Genomic DNA, 20,019 nt, shown 5'->3' with positions numbered 1-20,019 from the left:
ATGCCATAAGAACTCTAATGGATGTTATTCTTGCCACTGGTGCATAAGTATCAAAATAATCTATGCCTTCCTTTTGTGTAAACCCTTTGGCTACTAATCTAGCCTTAAAGGTTTGTAAAGATCCATCTGTATTGTACTTCTTTCTAAATACCCATTTGCATCTAATTGGCTTTGATCCTTGAGGCAAGTCCACTAGAACCCAAGTATTGTTAGACAATATTGAGTCCATTTCATCATTTATAGCCTCTTTCCAAAAGGTTGCATCTCTTGATGACATTGCCTCACTATATGTTTTAGGATCGTCCTCAATATTTAATAAAATGGGTATTTTCTTGAGTATAGTGGTTCTATTACCTTCAACAAGAAAGACTATAGATTGAGAAGAAATGAAATCAGGACCTAAATTCTTTTCTTTTCTATTTCTTTGACTTTTCCTAGGCTCCAAAGAAGTATTATGCTCCTTCCTTTTATTATTCTCATGGTTTGACATGCTGGGAGTTAAGTCAGTTTGTGAGGGTTGTGTGCTATCAATGGTAGGAATAGACTTAGGCACAAAATCAGTCCAGAATTTATCTTCTATAAATTCTGCATCTCTAGTTTCCACTATAACATTAGACTCTAAGTCTAACAATCTATATGCTTTTGAATTTTGAGCATATCCCACAAACACACTTTTAATTGCTCTTGGCCCTAATTTGGTTCTCTTTAGATCAGGAACTCTATAAAAGGCCAAACACCCCCATACTTTAAAATAGTCTAAATTTGGTTTTCTTCCTTTCCACAATTCATAGGGTGAAATTTGCATTTTTCTGGATGGAATTCTATTGTGAACATGATATGCAGTGAGCAATGCTTCACCCCACAAATTTAAAGATAACTTAACATTTAAAATCATTGCATTAACTATGTCAATTAAAGTCCTATTTTTTCTTTCAGCCAAACCATTTTGTTGAGGTGTATATGGTGCTGATTTTTGGTGCATAATACCGTGCTCTTCACAATAAGCAGAAAATTCACTAGAAAAATATTCTCCACCTCTATCACTGCGAAGAATTTTAATTTTCTTTTCCTTTTGATTTTCTACTTCTGCTATATAACATTTAAAGAAGTCAAATGCTTCGTCTTTGCTTCTCATTAAATACACATATGTGTATCTTGAGCAATCATCTATAAATGTTATAAAATAGCGTTTGCCACCTCTTGTTAGAATTCCATTCAATTCACAAATATCGGAATGTACCAATTCCAATATTTGAGTATTTCTTTCCATCTTGGGAAAAGGCTTCTTAGTGATTTTTGCTTGAATGCAAATTTCACACTTATTATTGTCTTTATGCATATAAGAAATATATCCATGCTTATGCATAAAATGTAATGACTTAAAATTTAAATGTGCTAGTCTAGCATGCCATAAAGAACAAAAAGAATCAACAATATAAGCAGAATGTGATGATACTTTATTAATATTATCAAGACTGAGTTTAAACATACCATTACAAGAATATCCCTTCCCAACAAAAATCCCATTCTTAGAAAGGACCACTTTATCAGATTCTAGAACAACTTTAAAACCTTTCTTACATAACAGACTAGCAGATACAAGATTTTTTCTAATTTTTGGGACATGCAGGACATTTAACAAAGTCAGTTTCTTTCCAGAAGTAAATTGAAGTTCAACAATTCCTTTTCCAAGGACTTTTGCAGGGTTGTTATTTCCCATTAGTACTTCTTGACCAACAACAGCACCTTCATAACTCTTGAATTGATCTCTATCATTGCAAACATGAATTGTAGCGCCAGAGTCAAGCCACCACTCAGATGACTTGTTGGCCGTTGCCATATGTATTTCTGTAATCATACTAATTTGCATTACAGAAACCATAGCAACAAGATCTTTGATCTCTTCTTCCTCCATGTTTGCATTGTTTTCATTGTTGGTTGAACCTAGACTGACTTTCTTTCATTGTGACGATGCCTGCACTCACGAATATAATGGCCTTTCATTCCACAATGATAACAAATTTTATTCCTTTTGTTGGGATTGATATTCTTCTTGAAGCCATAACCTTTCTTTTGTACTTGGAAAAATTTCTGGCTTCTTTGGTTTTTGTTAGACTCTTTTTTACTAACATAATTCACGTTAGAATTCAGATACAGAGCATCTCGTTTTCTAGTTTCTTCTTCAATCCTTAGATGCTTTTGTATCCGTTCTATGTTTAAATCTTCTGTCATGTGCAGAAGTTTCTTCCTATAATCATTCCAAGTGGGAGGAAGTTTTGCAATAATTGCCCCCACTTGAAGTGACTCAGGAATAATAATTTTAAGATCACGGAGTCTACTAACCAAAACTTGCAATTCATGTACTTGATCCATGATTGGTATGTTATCAGTCATCTTAAATTCAAAATATTTCATAATCAAAAATTTGTCCGTACCTTGCCTTTCAGTTGTATACTTCTCCTCTAATGCTTTCCAAATTTCTTGTGGAGACTTCAAAGAGACATAGAGATCATAGAGACGATCTGACAATGTGTTCAAAATGTGGCCTCGACAAACAAATTCATCATCCTCTCGCTTCTTTCGTTCTTCTTTGACTTGATCAGAATCTTGTGGAGTTTCAGGAGGAATTGGTTGTAGACTTGGATCTAACACATAAGCGATTTTCAGTGCAGTGAGAAGAAATGTCATCTTGTCTTTCCAACGAGTGAAATTAGTTCCATCAAATCGATCTAGCTTGACGAAATCTTGATTTATGACTTTGAAGGCAATACTTGATTCAAAAGCCATTGCGAATATCACCTTAAAATTGTTGAGGAGAGTTAGAGGAAACAAGAAAATAAAAGAAATTGTAGAACAATTCAAGGCTTTGAGGCTCGTAAAATCGCTTTCTTTAAGGTGATATTTGCCCCCACTCAAAGGAGTTTGCTAATAGGTTCCTAGCAAATCACCCCCTAGATACAACAAAGCCTTAGGGAATTATGCAGATAGCAATTCTAAAGAGATTCCAAAAACTCTTGAAACTGTTTTAGAAACTAAAGGAAATAAAGGTCTTTTGACAGAATTGCCGGAAGTGGGAAAATAAAATATTGCCTTTTCAAATCTGACCAAGGCTCTCTATTTATAGAGACATGATGCCCCTTCCCAATCGGTGCATTTCCTATTTTAGAATAATCCATCTTTTGTTGCATCTATTGGCATCAAACGGCACATCTCTTGCCAATCAATTAATTTAAGTTGCCACAATTTCCGACTTTAATCGTAACCGTCCGTGAAGCAAAGAACGATTCGCACAGATTGCCAAACTTTTAATTAGAAAATTATATCTTTAATAGTCACTTTAAATAACCGTTTGTGTTATATCTTCAATGGCCACTTTAAAGCAACTCTTCGTGTTATATCTTCAACAGCCACCTTAAAGTAACTGTTCCCGTTATATCTTCAACAGCCACTTTAAAGTATCTGTTCGTGAGGTTTGATTCGAAGTGATTAATAATTATAGTAAACTATGAATTTACTATTTTATATTACAATCTATTATATATTTCCAACAAACTCACACTCATTAACTCAGTTATCACTTCACTTCCTCTTTACTACATCTCTATGTTCAAGCTCCCTTCATGGATCATCAAAGGAATTGACACGTGTAGAAAATCCATTCTTTGGAGTGGTTCTTCAGATGCTCATAGCTCATCCTGCAAGGTCAATTATGAATTTGGTTTGTACGCATAAGGAGGAAGGCGGTTTGGGGGTCAAAGACATAAAGCAAGTAGGGGTGGAGGTTCTTATCCAAGGATTTGGGTACGTGGAGAAGACAACTTGAATTTATCTATCATAAAAATGTCTTTGAGCATGGGAGAATTTGGCACTAAGTAAGGAAGTTGACAAAGGTCTTAACCGATGCAGGATGATCTCTATAGTCTCCTAGTTGCCATACACTGAGCCTGTGCTTTGGCACGTAGTGATTCAAGAGGACAGCATCGCTTGCTTCACTTGCGCGAACCATGGGCAGAGATCGATATAACTATGAGCAGGTACGTATTGGTATCATGTTGAAGGATGGCTTTACGCCTAAAGTCAGACCTGGTTTTAATACCTATACTGGTACCATGTTCATATAGTGCTTGTACGTATTGGTGCGGAGGACCAATTACGGTAGCAGTGGAGGGAGGGATCAAAAACAGTAGCATAACAGCAACTACAAACTTTTATTAAGTAGACAGTAACTACAAACAACTTCTGCAATCTTCTCAGAAACAAAGCAAGCAACTTTTTTATTAGGGGCCAAAGACGACCGTTAAGAGACCAGGCAGAGAAGTTTCCCATCCAGTTGGAATCTCAGGGCTTTCTTTATCATCAGATCAAACTGGACATGATCTAATAACATCATGCTGGGGCACTGGAATCTCTGGGAGGTGTATTTGCATGCTTCCAATCGGTTGGTCCCACAAAATCATAGTCTCGATCACCTGCTACCTCTTCTATGGGAACTGCATGCGATATTTCTTTCAGGTCCTCCTCTGTGAGCTTGACCTTCAAAGAGCCAATGTTAGAATCCAGGTTCTTCATCTTGGTGGTCCCTGATAAAAGTTGGATATAAGACAGAACAACATAGTGAAAAGGTCATCCATATCTAACAACAACCAAATAAACATTAGATGTATAAAAAAAATAAGAGGCTCGTTATATTACCATCCTTATATTTAACAAGGCTCAGCCAGCAACTGTTATCTCAGCTGGTTGGCACCCAGCATTTTACTTAAAAAACTAAAATAAAAAAAAAAAATAAAAGTTTCAAGGTTGTTGAAAAGGGAGAAGACCATGAGCCTTGATCATTTTACTGAAAGTGTTCCAATTGCACATTCTAAAGTTTTTTCTCCTCTATCTTAAATATTGGAACACATCCAAGCACATAATTTTATCCAACCGTAACCTGCCCTAAAATTAAAAAAGGAAATGCAAAACCATAAATATCATGATTTATTGGTAGACATGCACACCTTCTAATTACTTCATATGCAATGTAGGGACCCAAATTCACTATATCTTTTCTCTACCTCTTCATGATTCTTGTAGGTTGCAATTATCCTAGCGAGCAGCTACTCCACAGTATTAGGACACTAGAAAGTCCACATGCATAACCATTTGGTGCAATTATAATGGCCTTCAGGACTAGAATGTCTTTGAGGCAGATGTTGACATCACAAAGTCACACTATTAGAGATTTGGAAAGATGGCAAAGAGCCATTAGGATAAAAACTTATCCTGCAATATTTCCAAGAACTTCCTTTCAATAATGCACAAGTCTTTGCCAACTGGAAGCTCAGTTGGTTGTCACCTATCTCTCCATGTGAAAGGTCCCATGCATAATCAAACTTGAGCAGTGGTGAACAACGCATGTCTACTCCTTATAGAATACAATCGTTGAAACAATCCAAATATCTAGCTATAAGAAAATAAAATACTAACCAGCAATAAATCATTTACTCGTAACTGAATAATAATTTAACCTAATAAAGTTTGCTAAAATAAAAAAGAAAGAGGTTTACGGTCTACACGAATTCTTTCAGCTCCCAGAATATCCATCTCAATTTAAATGCATTATAGAGATTACCTTGTCACTAAATGAGGAATCAGCGCTAAACTTAATTCTAAATGTAACATAATTGTTAAAAATGAACCTAAACAAGTCCTAACTATGGTTTCAAGATTATATAGGTTTTTGTTCTTTGGCAAATGATGGTCAGACTCATCTATCTTCATTTCATTTACAGGGTGAAGGAAGAAGACAAAATAAGAGCTCTCAAGAAACCATTAAAAGCCTCACAACTGGAGAAGCATCAAATACCAACACCCCCCAGCAAGCCTGAAAGACCCCAAAGCAACCACAGTTGTGAAAGGTACTGAGAACAGAATCACATGGCACATTACATCAGAGAAAAACAATATCAAAATGAGGCAAAGCATTCCAAACTGTCATTGATCTAGTAATTATCAGCATCATTCTGCATACTCGAGGTCTGGCAATTTTATGCTCTCTCCCTTCTAACATAAAAAAAAACAGATTATTATCTTCTTTGCACCAAATTGCCTAAAACTATAGACTTTTCAAACATCAAAACTTGATTTCAAATAATAAAAAAAAAGAACTCAGAACATTGCCAATGTTTCATCTCCTGATGGCAAGCCTTAGCTAGATATTGATAGGGTTCTTTTTCTTTTTCTTTCTTAATTGAAAAACCTTCACAAATGGTCCTAGGTTTCATCAAGTTCTTGGTCTAGTTGATTTAGTGTTCCATGTACTTGAAAGCCAAGGAGATTCTGCTAGTAGAAATAAATTATCGATCGACTCTTTTCAATTACATGCTTATGTTGATGTTTAGAATGATTATATATTTCAGGGCCAGTGCTTACCAGGGATAGGAACCACATCATCCCCTTGATGATGAACCCATGCTAGAGCTAACTGAGCAGGGGCACAGTAATGCTTCACGGCCAAGTTCTCTAGTCTCTGATAGAGTGTCTTGTTCTTATGTAAATTTTCTTCATTAAATCTTGGATGTGTAGCCTGACAAAATCATCAATTTGTGATGCACTAACAATCCACATTTTCAAATATCAAGCATATCAGTATCCTAATTATAGAAAAATACAGATGAACTTAAAGCTAAAGCTCCAGAAAAATATTCTTAATAAATTAAAGTTCATACCAAGAACATATTTAGAGGCATATTTTCAACAACTCCTCTGCCACCAAAAAATCCACGGCCAAGAGGGGAGTATGAAACTATTCCAATGCCAAGCTCTCTGCATTGCAAAGATTCCATTCTAGTGCATCAAGTCACTTTCAAGAGTAGACACAAGAAGCCAGCATAAAGATGTAAGCGACTCATGCTCAAGTACCAGATGACAGCATGATAAGGATGCAAGTATGGTGATTCAATATGCCAAAGATTGCTCAAAAATCAGAGAAAGAAACAAAAAAAGATTGCATCATTTCCTTATTCTACTTAGTCCCAACTCCAACATTTTGGGATGTGAAAGTAATACCATCCCTAATTTAAACTTACAGGTAAAGAAAAGGCATGTTAGTTGATTTAATATTTATATATGTGTCTATCTGGATGCGACGAAGAGCATGACAATGTGAACCAAGAAGAATCTGGCTAGAAATTTCTCCTAACGCAATCAAATTATGATCTCTCTGTTTGAGTGTTCTTCAAAGGACCACCACCTAATAAGTTTTATGTAAGATTTCCATGTTTTAATGTGAGGTGTTACAAGTCCATGAATTAATAAAATGATTTGCTTCAAATGTGTCTCTTTTTCCGCATGTGACATTTCACACATCCAATTATAATCTGACCCTTTCAGAATATTCAGTATGCTACAAAAATAAGATGCATGGGCTTTTTTGTCAAAAAAGAAAAAAGGCAAATGATGATGGAACCACCTCATATATCATAAGAGAAATAAGAAGCATGGACATGAAACATTAATTCCTAAAACCCATACACACACACAAAGAAAAGAAATTTACAATTGATCAAAATGGAAATTTAACCAGACCTGCAAAGTGGGACGATCTCTTCCTCAATATCACGAGTCCAGAGTGACCATTCCATCTGCACTGCAGTTATGGGATGTACAGCATGGGCACGCCGAATTGTATCTGGGCTGGCCTCCGATAGTCCAATGTACTTTATTTTCCCTTCTTCCACCAATTTCTTAAGCTCCCCCATCTGCCAATTACCAAAAGTGGAAATAACCAACCATTTTGCACTAACAAAAAATCGAAAAAAATTGTCCCTCACAATCAGAGGCACATGTTCTTGAGGTTAATACTCACAGTCTCCTCTATTGGCACAGTTGTATCCACCTTGTGCTGATAGTACAGATCAATGTATTCCACCCCAAGGCGTTCAAGGCTTGCTTTGCAGCATGCTCGCACATACTCTGGCCTACCATTTACAACCAGACCACTTGGACCAAGCGTTACAATCCCGAATTTTGTAGCCAACTGAATCTTTTCCCGGGGCAACTGCTTCAAGGCCTAAACAATCCAATTTGTCACTACAAATTTAGAAACCCGATAATCAATTCTATCATAAATACAAGGAAGAGACGCAGACCTTTCCAATTAAAATTTCATTGGTATGGGATCCATATATATCAGCTGTGTCAAAGAAGGTGATCCCCTTGAGGAAGGCAGCCTTAATGATGGATATACCGACATCATCAGGGAGCGGACAAATCTCAGAACTGTATACCCCAGCAAGACCCATACAACCAAATCCTAACTTGGATACCTGAATAGAAGCAAAGAGATGACAAATTCATAAAAATCAAGGTAAAAGAAATGAACGAAGAAAAAAGAAGGAAAAAAGTCAAAACCATAGAGAATGAAAGTAATAGAAGAAAAGAGGCAGTATTGTCCTGAGAATTTGTTGAGAAATGTACTTGATCACATAATATACTAATATAAAGGATGGAAGGCCAACACCTATCTCAGCTAGTTGGCACCGCTCTCCTCTCTGGAAAGGGTCTGAGTTTGACTCAGGATGATGCCACTTCCACCATAATTCTCAAAACACAGAAAAAGAAGGAAGGAATATAAAGGCAAAGATATATTCAGCATTGGCATCAACACTAACATGTAAGAAGAAGACAGCTTTAGTGTTACAGACTCTATGCCATAAGAATTAATATATATGTCTGCATTAGATGATAAGAAGAGAAATGGTATGGAATACTAAGAGTGAGCGGATAACCTCTAATCCCTGGGACCCCAATTTCACTCTGGGAACAATCTGGTTTTGGGTCTCGTCCTCCATTTCTTTCCACCCTGAAGAGACACTGAACTCTAACCAAAGTCCGATTAATACCTCTGAGAGTTGAGACGGGAATGCTGGGGATGAATTTAAACAGTCAGAATAAATCTACCCACTTAGAGGTGAGATTACCTCAGAGCACATTGTCTGTTGGTGGAGAGGAGGATAGGAAACACTTCTCATATAACTGAATCAGGAAGAAGATAAGCTATCATATCGGTTCGGATAACCATAGCCACTAGTGGATCCTACAGTATCTTTTATTTACAAATATAGCAAGTTATCTTGACACATGTCAAGCATGAAGCATAAGCCAAGATAGATTAAGGTTATGGGATCAAACAAAAGTAATTGTGTCCATTTTCTCAAACCAGGAACCATGCAGCATATTCGCAAAATTATCTTAGGAGCTAATATTTAGCAAATCGATGAAGAAAGAGCATGATTTGCCAAAAAAAAAAAAGTTATCCACTTTCTTTCTTTCCCTTCTTCCTTCTTTCCTCCTTTTTTCCTTACCTTCCTTTCTTTCCTTTTTCTTCTTCTTCTTTTACTTATCCCTTACTTTGTTTCCTTTTCCTTCATCTTTCTCTTTCCTTTCTTCCTTCTTTCCTTCCTTTTATTCTTTTTCTTCTTCCTTCCTTCTTTTTCTCCTTTTTCTTCTTTTTTCTTTTCACCATCTTTCCTTCCTCTCTTTCTTTCCTTTTTCCTTCTTCTTTCCCCTCATGGATGAGTTTCAACTAAGAAATCTACCATTAAAGCAATCTTTATTTACAGTTTCCTCTATTGCATGGTCTTATCAACACAATGTTGATAAAATAGATCAATGTGTTCCAAGCCTAGGCGCTAGAGGCATGCTTCACAGCATGCCCATACATAGTCTGACCTACCATTTATCAAGAAATCACTTTGATCACACGTTATGATCCCCAATTTTGTGGACAATTGAATCTTTTCTCGGGGTAGCTCCTTCAAGGCCTACAAGAATCAAAGCCATTTTACTTCTGATTCTAATAGACAAAAACTAATTCCTTGACTTGAGGAGGGGGGGTGTTGGGGGTGGATAGACCTCCTGATCAGGATCTTGTCCGTATGGGGTCCATAGGCATCGACAGTGTCAAAGAAAGTGAGTCCCTTGTTAAAGGCATCTTTTTTCCTTTTTTTTTCCATCAGGATATTCATTATGATGATCATCAAAGAGAAGGGGGGGGAGGAGGATATCTTTCATATTAGCATGTAGCATCCATAAATGAGGACAGCTTGTATCACATATGATCGGATAGAGGGCATGGAATATAGGAAGAGGGGTGGCCTCTAATCCCTAGGATCCCAACTTCACTATGGGGATCATCTGGGTTTTGAGCTGCTTCTCCATTTCTCCACAGCTCACACTGAAGAGAACCTGGCTTTTACAACAATAGAAGCTCAAACCAAAAATAAGTGTCTGGGTTCAAATTTAAAGGGTAAGAATGTAAAAACTGGATGTTTAGCTTACCTTTTATCACTTTATTCTGGTATGCTGACATGCAAAGCTCGGCCCGGGTCAGAGAGTGATTGAGTTATTCCTCTTTTCTTTTTTGTACTATTCAATGCAACATAGTCTGTTTTACTTTCACTTCAACATCAAACCATAAAAACGCTTATAAGCTGGACTAAACACCTGGCTTGTTGTCTAAAAGAAATTGCATACCAGCAGCTCTGTAAATTTGATTTTTTAGGAGAGTCAAATACATGAAGCAGTCCAAGTTAATGCAAGAAACCAGCATTATTATAGTAGATAGTACCAGCCATGGATACGATTAAATAGAACTACTGAAATAAAAAAGAAAAGATACAAGCCTCACATATGATTAAATAGAATCACGTAAATAAAAAAGAGCGAAAACCACACTAGCGTTCAATTATGATCAATGAACCAATTTAATAAAGGAGCTAAAATGTACAACTACATCCATTGAATGAAAAGCGTGATTTTCTGAGTTATGCTAGCAGTTCTCTTTGACTAATCACCAGTGGATAGAACATCAGATGGTGGTCATTTATCAAGTTATGATCAGGATAGTTCATTAGGTTTAACTGTTCTTGCAGCAAAGTTTCCACACACACAGTATTGCAAGCTGTACTTCTCTTGCTGAAAGAAGTGGAAATGTGTGGCATATGGTGTTAGGTGAAAACATTTCTAAAACCAGAAAACACCTGATCCCAGATATGATGGAACCAGTAGTTTTGGTGCAGGATGTGTGGCCGATGCTGTTATGGACACAAGACTATGCATCCATCATTAAACTTTAATCAACTTAAATTAAAATAATCCCATTGAGCACATTGCTTTTGCAAGATCAAGAAGGCAATTTTAAACAAACAGTCTTGCACACTACCAAGACAGAGGGGGGAAAGCATTGCCTTATCCTTTCAGCTTCTTTGTTTATATATTAATGACATGGGTATACCCTTCTACCATTCAGACATAGAAGTCGCCTTAACACACATCTATTATGAGGCAAGAACCTAAATAAATTAACTGGATAACGTATATGGAATAGAAATTGCTACTTTGCCAAATGAGCTCAGTGCTCTCTCAAAACAATCCTTTTCATTAACAACAAGAGTATATGGAGCTGGAGATTTCATCCAGCTTTTCAAAATTTAAAAAGAAACCCCCTTTCACAGCCTGAATGAGCAGGTGGACCGTCAGCAAATGCTTCCTTGTTTTTGCTATCATTTGAGAGTGTTACATGCGGCACAAATATCATAGGAAAAAGATGAAATAGAAAACTTATCATCCTCGCAATTAATTTCTTTGGCGAAATGATTTATAAACACCAAACATCAACAAGAAAATTAAAGCATTTGCATAAGAATGTCATATTCCCGAAGAAATTAAGAAATATTCAATTTTTATTAACCGACAAGGCGAACTCAAACGGATAATAGAAGGAAAAGCTCAAAGAAACAATAATATCGCATTAAATAGGAACTAAAGCCATGGAGACGGATCTAAATTTCGAAATACCAAAGCCTCCAGTCATGACATCCTCGGGAAAACTGAAACCCTAGGGCACATCTAACGAGAGGCCCAGAGGATTGGAATCTCCCGGGAACGCCGTGCTCGCCATGGGATGAAAGAAGGAGAAGACGGTGGAGAGGCGAAGGAAGAAGACGGTGGGCGAGTGGAACACTTTAGCCATTCTTGGCTTCCCTAAAGCTGGCAAAGGTTGCCGACTTAAATTTCAATGTGCTTGCTTGGAGAAAATTATTCTCGATCCCGGAACAAAACTTAGTCAGGTTGCAGACTATGCTTATGGGGTATATCAAGAAAAGTTACGTGAATGTCCCAAGTTATTAGCTATATACAAAAGTCGGCGGTCTTGCTTGCTCTACCACTTTACAAAAGTCGGCAGCTTCGGCGGCAGCTCTAACGCCTAGGTTTTTTCTTATTTCTTGGCAGCTTCCACCCCCCAGCTATCTAAAGGTATACAGAAGCTGAGGCAGTAGTAGTGTGGGCTTTGTGATCAGAGGTCACGACTCACAGCTGATTGTTGCGGGTAGAAGGCGAATCGATGGGCTTTCAACTATAGAGATGGAGCTTAGAGCAGTATAGGAGGATATCTCCTTCACGAGATGGGGCTGGGAGTTGAGCGCATCATCCTAGTAGGAGATTCGGCCACAGCAATCAACTGGGTACAAGAGGAGGGATGGAGGGGGGATAGGAGCCCCCTATTTTGCGACATATGGCTGATGCTGAGAGTCTGTAGTATCTTCCAAACAGTGCATATGTACCAAGAGGCGAATAGGGCAGCAGACTTGGTTGCTTTCTACGTTACGCAGCACTCCGGAGAGATACTTTGGCCACACCAGGGGCCTTTCCTCGCACATGAGCCAGGTTTTAGCCCTTGATTCTACTAGCTGCTCCTATACTAGAGTAGGGTGAGCAGCTGTTGTACCAAAAAAAAACACCTCAAGAGATTTTCATTATATATAATGGATATTAAAAAATAGTTTTAGCTTTGGATTAAAACTTAAAGAATTTTTTGCATGTATACCCTCTAAATATATGAAATTGCTTGAATACCCTCGTAAAATTACTATTTGCATGTATATCTTTCTTTCTTTTTTCTTTTTTTTTGCATATGTACATGTACCATATAATGTTATTACAAGATAAATGGCTTAAAACTAAAATGACTGAAATACCTTTGTGAGTAGATATGCAAAAAAAAGTTATAAGGGTATACACACAAATAACAACTTTACGAGGATATTCATACAATTTAACATATTTAGAAGAGTATACATTCAAAAAAAATATTAAAGAAAGATCAAAACTTGGTTGAAACTTGCTGAGTCTTTTATTATTCTGTTGGATCAACAAGTCAAAAAAATATAGATCTATATTGTCAATTTTCTTTTTTAAAATTATGACTCGGTCAAGTTGAAATATTAGGTAATCATTTTGCTAATTCTATTTTTATTTAATTTTGATATAATTATCATTACTAAATTTATGGCATCATATATTTTTCATTATATTAAAAGACTAAAGCATATCAAATTTAAATTAATTATAGATGCTTAGATTAGTAAAATATTTTTTAGTGATCTATAAATGTTGAGTTGTTGTTTGTTTTTGAGGCGAGAACTTCGTAAAAGCAGCATGATTCATTATATAAGAGTTGATATTAATATGAGATCAAGTGACATGATAATATTAATCTTTGTTTGCGATCTTTTTTAGGAAAAATAATTAAATTATCTTTACTAAATTTTGATCATTTTTTATTGAATTTTTTAAGTATATACCCTCCAAAATATGCGTGATTGTATGAATATCTTGCAAAGTTGTTACTTGCATATGTATCCTTATAAAGTTTTTTTTTTGGGCATCTACTTGTAAGAATATTTCAGTATTTTAATTTTAAATTGTTTATTTTTTAACAGCATTAGATAGTATGGATACATATATAAAAAAATAAAAAAAGAATCTGCAAGAAAAATAAGTATTTTATAAGGATATATATGTAAATAGCAATTTTACAAAGATATTTATACAATTTGGTATATTTTAGAGGGTATGCAAATAAGTGTTTTATAAGGATATATATGTATGCCTTGTGTAAAGTTTAGTTCGGGAGAACAAGAAGAAAAGTAAAATGGTTTAATATGAAATTTCCATGTTCCTGGAATGGTATGAATTCAACAAAATTTTCTATCTTAACTTTATAAATATTTGAGAAATGATTACTTAGAAGTATATGCATGTAGATATGAAATGATTACTGAACAGTCTCTAAGTTACAAGCTTCCTGTGAAGTCATGATGGCAGCTAACTTCAGGTTAGGGGGCTTATATTTGACCAAAATTAACCAGAACTCCTGTTTGAGGCATTAATTACTTAGTTTCAAGATACCAGCTTTGTGTAAAATCTGCAGACTACCTATTTCAACTCGTGCAAGCTATGCATGCAAGATTAACAATCATTCCCTGCTTTAAAATGAAATTATTTGTGTTTGAGAAGATAGAATGAAATCATTTAAAAATCCAAAGCTACAAGAATCATACAAGATCAACATTCAACACTAGACAACCACTTGATGAAAATTGAGCTAGGTCTTTATATAAAACTTCAAGATAATTAGAATTAATATTCTTCGGAGTTGGGATCCTAATATCCTATGTACATAGATACCAACTTCTTATCCAAATCTTATCTTCTACATTTTTGACAATGCAATTAAACATTAATCATATTAAACACATCATATCTTCTTTCAGAGAAATGCACACACAGAGAGAGAGAGAGAGAGAGAGAGAGAGAGAGAGAGACCTTATAATATCTAAGAGATGACCAAGCACCCTAATATCACAGATCATCCAGCACTCTTAATTCATAATTTATCTACAAATACAGCAACAAGCTTCCAAATTAAGGTCGACTGCAAAAGGATCTTACTGCTGTCCTCATTCAACATTTACAATATTATAATAGCAAACCATACATTAACAGAAAAACTTAAGATGTGGCATCGCAATTTTTAGCAGGTGTATTTGCATACTGCCACTGGTAAGGTTCTGAAAAAACAAAGGCATTAGAACCCGCCACCTCTTCTTCATTCACTGCATTGGATATTTCCTTCAAGTCCTCTTTTGTGAGCTTCAGCTTCAAAGAACCTATATTAGCATCCAGGTTTTTGATCTTGCTCGTTCCTGAAAATATTGAAGTTACATGATAAAAAGTTGTCATACACAGACATGCAATACGGTACCCAATTTATGTCCTTAGTGCTTCATATTTTGCTTAGGTTGGATACAAGAGTGTTTTATTTGTTTGAGCATCAATGATATTGGTAGGCTTATTAAGGCTGCACAATGAGGATATTGACATTATAGGTATTGGGAGTTGTCGAAAAAGGATGAAGAACACCAAAAACTTTGATATCTAGAGTATGAATGTCCACCTTGACATTTTATAGGTTTGTGTGTATTATTGAGTTCACAAAAATAATCCAAGCGCCTACTTGAATATAATCAATAACTTGCCAGAAAGGTAAATGCGCGTAGCAGGGTCTGAAAATATAACAAGATTAAATACATCCAAACACCTACCAGATTGCTCCATATATAGTATATTCCATACCAACTTATTTTTCAATTTTCCATCATTAATATTCTTGGCAGGGGAAGAACAATCATCATATGATATTTCAACTGTTCAAGTACATTCAATAAACTGCATAGACATTTTTATAGGGTTTGACAAAGGATTTGATCCTTTAAGAAATATCAATTTCTCATAAAAAATAAAATTTAACAATCCATACATTACATGTTCTATTGAAAAAAACAGTCTAGACATTAGACCAACATATTTCTGATCATGTTGGACCGTTGGGGGATATCTTTGGACTAAACAGATTCCTTTCATTAACCTTAGTGCAACTTACTTCCTTTCGAAGTAATAGGCTGTCGAACTGAAAGCTATATCATACACTTTAATTTAATGAAATTATTTTGGATAGCTCTGAACAAATCCTGATAATAATATCAAAAAACTAAAGAGAGCAATTGCAACTCAAATTAGTAAAAAGGGAGCACAAAGCTAGCAAAACCTTCCCCTGCTGTTACTGCAACCGTGAGATTGCTACCTGATTCATAATTGGCTAGTGTTGGAATTTTTAGACCATGTTAAGCTGAAACAAGCTCCTCCACAAAATCCAACAGATAAACTATACTCAATCTGTAGTAAATATCATAAATTTTAGCTCATAGCTTTTCCCTCCACTATTTAAAGCCAAGATAGTGAAATTTCAGAAGATATTTCATGCAATAGATACAGGGTAAACTATCTATGTAATTCAGCAACAAGACTTGGTCCACCAGTTGGCACCCTCTACTCTGGGAAGAGGTCCTGGACTTCAATCCTGGCGGTGGCATATTACCATTGTAGTTCTCAAAAAATATTACAGAGGATGAGCTTTGACGCAATAGTAAGCTTTGCTCTAATATGACCTAGGAGTCACAGGTACAAAACATAGAAATAGTCTACCTGTACATGGGGTAATGTTGGGTACATCTAATCCTTCCTAAACCCTACAGCGGTAGGAACCTCATGCACTGGTCCACCATTTTTTAGTTCTCATATGTATGCATATGAGAAATTCTTTTATTCTCTAGCAATCCTCAGTCAGGTTAGCATAGTCTATGTATTTTTCTTTAACAAAGATTTTAAGGATTTCTCCCTTTTGTAAATATAGTTATATTTGTCTTGCTATTCTAAACAATATATGCAAGTTTAAATAAATATTTCAAGTTTTAAAAACGAATCTATCAGGTAAAAATTTAAAGCCATCTCCCAGCCACAAAGTTATAGGGAGATAGCATCATTTCGTAATAGCCCTGGGAAAGTCTTGGTCTAGTTGATATTTGTGTCCAAAAATTAAGAAACAGTACTAATAGAAATAGAAAGCATCCTTTCAAACATGTGTGCCAAATTTATACGATAGACTAATATTCACATAAATGCATGCTACATACTTCAGATCCAATTACTTGCCTGGGATAGGAACCACATCATCCCCTTGATGAAGAACCCAAGCAAGAGCTAGCTGAGCAGGGGTGCACTGATACTTTGCAGCTAATTTTTCTATTCGCAGGTACAGAATCTTGTTCTTTTCCAAGTTTTCTCCAGTAAACCTTGGATGTAAAGCCTAACCAATCATATGGATGCATAATGAGTAAAAACAATATTCCATTTTTCAAACATTGTACATGTTAGCATCTCAACATAAAAAAACTTTAAATATTCTTCAGAGAAAAAAGTTTCAATACAGAGGTTGTGATTATATTGAAGTTCATACCAATACACTGCCTAAAGGAATACTTTCTCCAACTCCTTTTCCACCAAAGAAACCGCGACCAAGAGGACTGTATGTAACTATTCCGATGCCAAGTTCTCTGCATTTTATAAGAAACATCATGTATTTGTGAACTTTAAGTGCATCACATCAGTCAAACTCCCCAATTGTTAAAGAATACAATGATCCAATAGTGACCAAGATAAGTTATTAGTCAAAAACTAGAATCATTTTAAGACAACCTTTGTCTTTTGTTTTCTTTACTCTCTCCACAGCAATGATGCCTGAAGGATTTCCATCATAGAGCATTATGTATGATTTTCTTTTACAACAGGTTCTAAAGGTTTTCTGAAACTAATTACAAGTCGGGCTATGAAATTTTTTGTTTAATTGTCTATGCGATGCTTCTTTGCTCTTATCTTAATAACACTTAATACCAATTAGAGTTTGAGCCTCTGGGCATCTTTTCAGTGGCTATGGAAAGGTTAGTGGGCACTTCGATTCATAACAAAAATGTGGTGTTCTATGAATCAACCTTATTAAACCGGATTTTTGCCTACTATACAGGCATGGACATGTCATTCATACACAAACTTTTTTTCTTAAAAGAAAAAAACAATTAAACCTTGTTAAACAGGAATCTAATTTCTAACCAGACCTGCAGAGTGGAACTATTTCTCCTTCTATATCACGAGACCAGAGAGACCACTCCATCTGGAGTGCAGTAATAGGATGCACGGCATGTGCACGCCGGATTGTGTCGGGGGCTGGGTTCTGATAGCCCGATGTACTTCACTTTGCCCTCTTCCACCAACTTCTTCAGCTCCCCCATCTATCAAACACCAAAACAAATGCAGGTTCCATTGACACAAAGAACACACACACACAAAAAAAAAAAAAAAAGTCAACTCAGACAAACCATAACTTGAATCTAAAAGGTTAGTGCTTACAGTATCCTCAATTGGCACTGTCTTATCCACACGGTGCTGATAGTATAGATCAATGTATTCCACACCAAGACGCTCGAGGCTTGCCTCGCAGCATGCTCGAACATATTCTGGCCGACCATTTACAACCATAATACCAGTCTGATCAACCCCTACAATGCCAAATTTTGTGGCCAATTGAATCTTTTCTCGGGGCAACTGCTTCAAGGCCTACAAGCAAGCATTAATTATTTTTCACGTTTAATTCTAGTGCACAACATCTAATTCCTTCAATAAAGAAAAAAGAGATTGTAAGTTTGAACCTTTCCAATCAAGATCTCATTGGTACGGGGTCCATAGATATCGGAGGTGTCGAAAAGGGTGATTCCCTTGGTGAAGGCATGCTTGATGACAGCTATCCCATCTTCGTCACTGAGCGGAGAATTGCATCCTCCACTGAGGCTCATGCAACCCAATCCCAGCTTGGATACCTGGACGCAAGCACACAGGTCATCACAATTTAGAACGGTATTAGCACTGAAAAAAAAAAACTTGTTTTTTTCCTTCTTTTTTTTTTTTAAAGGAAGGACAACAACCGCTGCATCCTAGGAAACTGAATCAGAAAACGTAGTAGTAGTAGTAGTAGTAGTAGTAGTAGTAGTAGTAGTAGTAGTAGTAGTAGTAGTAGTAGTAGTAGTAGTAGTAGTAGTAGTAGTAAAAATAATAATAATAATATGTAATCAAGAGGCATAAAAAGAAGAAGGGGAGGCACCTCTAATCCCTGGGATCCCAACTTCACTCTGGGGATCATCGGGGTTTGTGTCTGCTCCTCCATTTAATTGTCCACAGCCCACACTGAAGAGAACTTTGGCTTTGTCCAACAATGGTAGCTTGCCTTGCCCCACCCTATTTTGGTTCTTAAATATGATTCTGTTTGTAAGATATTTGGTTTCCATCGCTATCTCAAGGGTAGATAATTTTGTTTCCATGGACATGGGAGCCCGACGGGTCGAGGTCAACGAGTAGGCGACCGAGATCGCAAAAATTATGAATCCCAAACGAGTAGGGGACCGAGATCTCAAGGGTAGATAATTAATCAAGCCTATTAATTTTAATCTTAATCCCAAAAATGCGGCTCTGATATCACTGCGGGTTACCCCCCACGCATTGCGACGATCGCAGCAAAAATATGTGTGCGGGGTCGTTCATCACATGAACGTCCCACGAAAGGTAGAATTCAAATAGAAATTCTGAGTTCTCTAACTCAAAAAATTATGAATCCAAAGGGAATGACTAAAATTAAAACTTGATTAATTTAAGAACTATAATAAAATAATAGTAAAGATCATATCTTTACCTTTGAGCGGATAGATCTTTACCGCTATCTGATGATCGTGGATGTCGGGTTCGCTTGAAGCCGCGCTAGTGTCCGACCTCTACGAGTATCCACACGAAGATCTGGATCGATCAAGGTCGAGATCTCACCGGGGTACTAGCTCTTTTTTAGAGATTCCTTTTGATGGTTGGAACTCCTCTAAGTAAACAACTCCTGATTGCTCTCAAAAGGAGAAAGAAGGAGAAGGAAGAAACACTTTCTTTCCTTTCCTTTGCCATAGAAGAAGAAGGAAGAAGGAGGAGAGAAGAGAGGAACACCTTCCTCTCTATATGTTCTTCCATGCAGAGGAGGAAGAAGACTCCAATCTTGCTGCACCTTTCTTTTCCCTTGTGGATGGAAGAAGGAAGAGAGGGGAGGGATGGAGGCCGCCAACATGAAATAAGAAGCAAGGGGGGCGGGCCCCCTTCTCTTTTTTTCTTATGCTTGCCCTAGGCATGTCCTCCTCCTCATATATATAGGAGGAGCCACACCCCCACCCTATATATGAGGAGGAGGCCACGCCCCAACCCTCCTTCACG

The 20,019-nt window shown here is 36.6% G+C and overlaps 2 protein-coding genes and 1 pseudogene across 5 annotated transcripts; all 3 read right to left on the bottom strand.

Annotated features, from left to right (window-relative positions):
• Nucleotides 1-1,944: 1,944 nt before the first annotated feature.
• LOC149768485 (uncharacterized) lies at nt 1,945-2,787 on the bottom strand. Its single transcript, XM_089926870.1, has one exon. The coding sequence runs from the start codon at nt 2,785-2,787 to the stop codon at nt 1,945-1,947; it is 843 nt and encodes a 280-aa protein (XP_089782996.1).
• A 1,402-nt stretch (nt 2,788-4,189) lies between these two features.
• LOC103697095 (putative aldo-keto reductase 1) lies at nt 4,190-12,073 on the bottom strand. 3 transcript variants are annotated; one of them, XM_088720802.1, is made up of 10 exons: nt 11,842-12,026; nt 10,324-10,526; nt 8,964-9,018; nt 8,772-8,856; nt 8,133-8,309; nt 7,850-8,053; nt 7,570-7,742; nt 6,711-6,807; nt 6,415-6,568; nt 4,190-4,580 (listed from the first exon to the last, which is right to left on the bottom strand). In XM_088720802.1, exons 4-10 carry the CDS (start codon nt 8,832-8,834, stop codon nt 4,387-4,389), a joined length of 1,062 nt encoding a protein of 353 aa, XP_088576928.1. In that variant the 5' UTR covers nt 8,835-8,856; nt 8,964-9,018; nt 10,324-10,526; nt 11,842-12,026; the 3' UTR covers nt 4,190-4,386. The 3 variants fall into 3 exon arrangements, with proteins under 3 accessions (XP_088576928.1, XP_088576929.1, XP_088576930.1); XM_088720803.1 differs by lacking the exons at nt 8,772-8,856; nt 8,964-9,018 and having other exon boundaries at nt 11,842-12,073; XM_088720804.1 differs by lacking the exons at nt 8,772-8,856; nt 8,964-9,018; nt 10,324-10,526 and having other exon boundaries at nt 11,842-12,029.
• A 2,586-nt stretch (nt 12,074-14,659) lies between these two features.
• On the bottom strand, nt 14,660-19,079 carry LOC113461889 (perakine reductase-like; annotated as a pseudogene). Its single transcript, XR_015977502.2, has 7 exons — nt 18,878-19,079; nt 18,429-18,596; nt 18,130-18,336; nt 17,838-18,011; nt 17,183-17,279; nt 16,879-17,032; nt 14,660-15,032 (listed from the first exon to the last, which is right to left on the bottom strand). The product of XR_015977502.2 is annotated as a perakine reductase-like (transcript).
• Between the last annotated feature and the right edge of the window lie 940 nt (nt 19,080-20,019).

This window comes from Phoenix dactylifera, chromosome 1 (assembly GCF_051530095.1).
Source record: "Phoenix dactylifera cultivar Ajwa chromosome 1, Ajwa_hap1_PhDact_Kaust_v1.1, whole genome shotgun sequence".
Classification (NCBI taxonomy): domain Eukaryota; kingdom Viridiplantae; phylum Streptophyta; class Magnoliopsida; order Arecales; family Arecaceae; genus Phoenix; species Phoenix dactylifera.
The sequence above is the reverse complement of the archived record's forward strand: the minus strand, read 5'-3'. Positions and strand labels throughout refer to the sequence as shown.

What these genes read in the sequence shown, in the direction of transcription:
- LOC149768485 (XM_089926870.1), bottom strand. Translation starts at nt 2,787, where the DNA reads ATGGCTTTTGAATCAAGTATTGCCTTCAAAGTCATAAATCAAGATTTC.
- LOC103697095 (XM_088720802.1), bottom strand. Translation starts at nt 8,834, where the DNA reads ATGGAGGACGAGACCCAAAACCAGATTGTTCCCAGAGTGAAATTGGGG. An exon ending in ATGAAATTTTAATTGGAAAG is followed by an intron (nt 8,054 to 8,132) that starts GTCTGCGTCTCT and finishes TGGATTGTTTAG; the next exon opens with GCCTTGAAGCAGTTGCCCCG. An exon ending in TGATGTGGTTCCTATCCCTG is followed by an intron (nt 4,581 to 6,414) that starts GTAAGCACTGGC and finishes AACTTTTATCAG; the next exon opens with GGACCACCAAGATGAAGAAC.